The 2,500-nt window shown below is 38.7% G+C and overlaps 1 protein-coding gene across 1 annotated transcript in view; it reads left to right on the forward strand.

The window, feature by feature from the left end:
• Positions 1 to 2,500, forward strand: part of LOC113823703 (uncharacterized) — a 9,959-nt gene that overhangs the window by 3,198 nt on the left and 4,261 nt on the right. Inside the window, exons 4-7 of the mRNA XM_027376387.2 lie at positions 236 to 571; positions 871 to 1,063; positions 1,506 to 1,630; positions 2,011 to 2,157. Coding sequence (XP_027232188.2) covers positions 236 to 571; positions 871 to 1,063; positions 1,506 to 1,630; positions 2,011 to 2,157 — 801 coding nt within the window. The remainder of the gene's footprint in view (positions 1 to 235; positions 572 to 870; positions 1,064 to 1,505; positions 1,631 to 2,010; positions 2,158 to 2,500) is intronic.

Here is a 2,500-nt window from a genome sequence, read left to right on the forward strand (position 1 = left end):
TGGAGTGTCTTTTTTAAAACGCCATGAAAAAGTTTTATTTCTTTTCTTAAAGCTGTATGCGACCAATATCACTGTCGAGATGAAGGAAGCGAGGTGTATTGACTGAACGAGGACATGCCTTAGAATGAGATTAACAAAGCACGGTGCATAAATTGAACGAGAACGTGCCTTTGAGTGAGATAAAGCACGGTGTATTTATTCAAGAACGTCCCTAAGAATCGTACCTCCTTGCCAGACGTCACCGCAGCCGTGCAACAGCAGGGCCCCGAGACGCTGAGTGTAAGATGGAACCAAGAACCTGGACGAAACTACCTCGTTCAGATCTGGGCGGTTCCTTCCCCAGCCCGCGGACACGCCCCTCTCGCCACCACCAGCTTCGGCGAATCTCGAACGGAAACGCCAGAAGTGGTTGACGTTTCTGGAAATGTTCGATGCAAGAATGGTAGTTGTTCTTATTATTTCCTCGGGCTGGAGAAGTACGGGGAATATGCGGCGGAAGTCCTGGATGTGACGGATCCTATAATTCATACTTCCAGAAGCAGAAGGCAGTCTGTGGAACGGCACTGGACTGGTAAGATGAGCGAGACAACTTACAACTCGAATCCCAAAAAGAAAATGTAATTCCCTCGCTTACATATAAATCTAGAGCATCATAAAGACAAACCTAGATTCACCAAACCACAAGAACTCGGATCCCAAAAGCAAATATAATCCCTTCGCTTACATTTAAATCTAGAACACCATAAAAAATAAACCCAGAATCACCACACCACATAAAACAACATCCTCCCCAACCCCACATACCAAAGAACCAACACCCAATCCTCGAAAAAAAACCTTTTCTCCTAAACTTCAAACTTCACCATCAAGGTCTGGCTATTGAGAGTGTCGTCATTGAAACGACCTCACCCAGCTCCGAACGCCCCTCAAAGACCCTGACGACCACGGCAACGGCTGACGAAGGGCTGGGCGTGGGGGAAGAAGGGTTCAGGGGAGTCCTTATTAACGCTCTCGATCCCAGTGACGTCCTTGAGAGTGGCGAAGGAGACTGTCTTCCCTTCACGTGAGTTGGTCCTCGGTTTAGGATTAAGACTAAACTTTTATCCATTTCGTGTTTGGATATCTCGATGCCTGGTTGGGAAGAGTCGGCGGGAATGGTAATGATAAAGATGACAATGATGATGGTGATGATGATGATAGTACTTGATAATATAGCAATAATGATAATGATATACTTCTCCTGATAATGATAAAGAATAGGGTTAATAGCAATGGCAATAGTAATAATAACAATGATGATAACAATACAATAATAACAATGATAATGATAATATGGTAATAATAACAATGATAATAATGATGATGATAATAATAATGATAATAACAACAAATGATAACAATATCAATAATGATTATGATGATAATCATAACAACAGTAATAATAATGGAAATATTGAAGATAATGATAATAATGACAACCCTAACAACTTATAATATCCCGACAGCAACGGTTGTAAAATAAAGAACGTTCAGTCGCTTACATACCCTAATGGTGAAGGTCAAGTCAAAGACCTACAGCTTCTCTTGACCCAACTTGACCGAGGCATTTCTTCGCTGGTTCCCGTCACAGGTCAGAAATCTAATAACAAAAAAGAGCGAAAATAGTAACATATAAATGAAATGAAACATATAGAAAAAAAAAGATAATTAGAGAGAGAGAAATGAGAGGGATTCAGGGAGGGAGGGAAAGAGGGAGAGAGAGAAAGACACCCAGAGAGAGAGAGAAAGGGAAAGTGAGAGATAAAGACACCCAGAGAGAGAGAGAGAGAGAAAGGGAAAGTGAGAGTTAAAGAGAGACCCAGAGAGAGAGAAAATAGAACACAAAGCCCCCCCCCAAAAAAAAAAAAAAAAAAAAAAAAAAGTCTTCCCTTCAAACGAAAAAATAGATAAAAAAAAAAAAAAAAAAAAAAAAAAAAAAAAAAAAACATTAACACACCTCTTTCCTCACAGACCTGCACATCCGAGTAAGCAACGTGGGCCCTGGGAGTGTACAAGTATCGTGGGAAAAAACAGCTGTTCCATTGCAGTTTTTAGTGGAAGTGTTGCCAGATAAAGGAGGCCCGGCGATTGCTCAGGACGTCACGTGTGGCTTGGAAGGTTTGTTCATGCTGGTAACACTTGTTATTGTGAACTCGAGACCTGTATCGAATGTTGTTTTTATTGCTGTTATCATTCTTATTATTGTTATTATTATTTCTATTACTATCATTATTATTATCATTACTACAATCACTGTTATTATTATCATTACTATCACTGTTATTATTATCATTACTACTATCACTGTTATTATTATCATTATCATTATTGTTATTTATATTAATAATTATTATCATTATCATTATCATCACTATTATTGTTATTATTGATAGTATCATTTTTAGTTATACATCACTACCACTGTTGTTATTGTTATTATCGTGATCATTATGATTATTAT

This window comes from Penaeus vannamei, chromosome 24, assembly GCF_042767895.1.
Source record: "Penaeus vannamei isolate JL-2024 chromosome 24, ASM4276789v1, whole genome shotgun sequence".
Taxonomy (NCBI): Eukaryota; Metazoa; Arthropoda; class Malacostraca; order Decapoda; family Penaeidae; genus Penaeus; species Penaeus vannamei.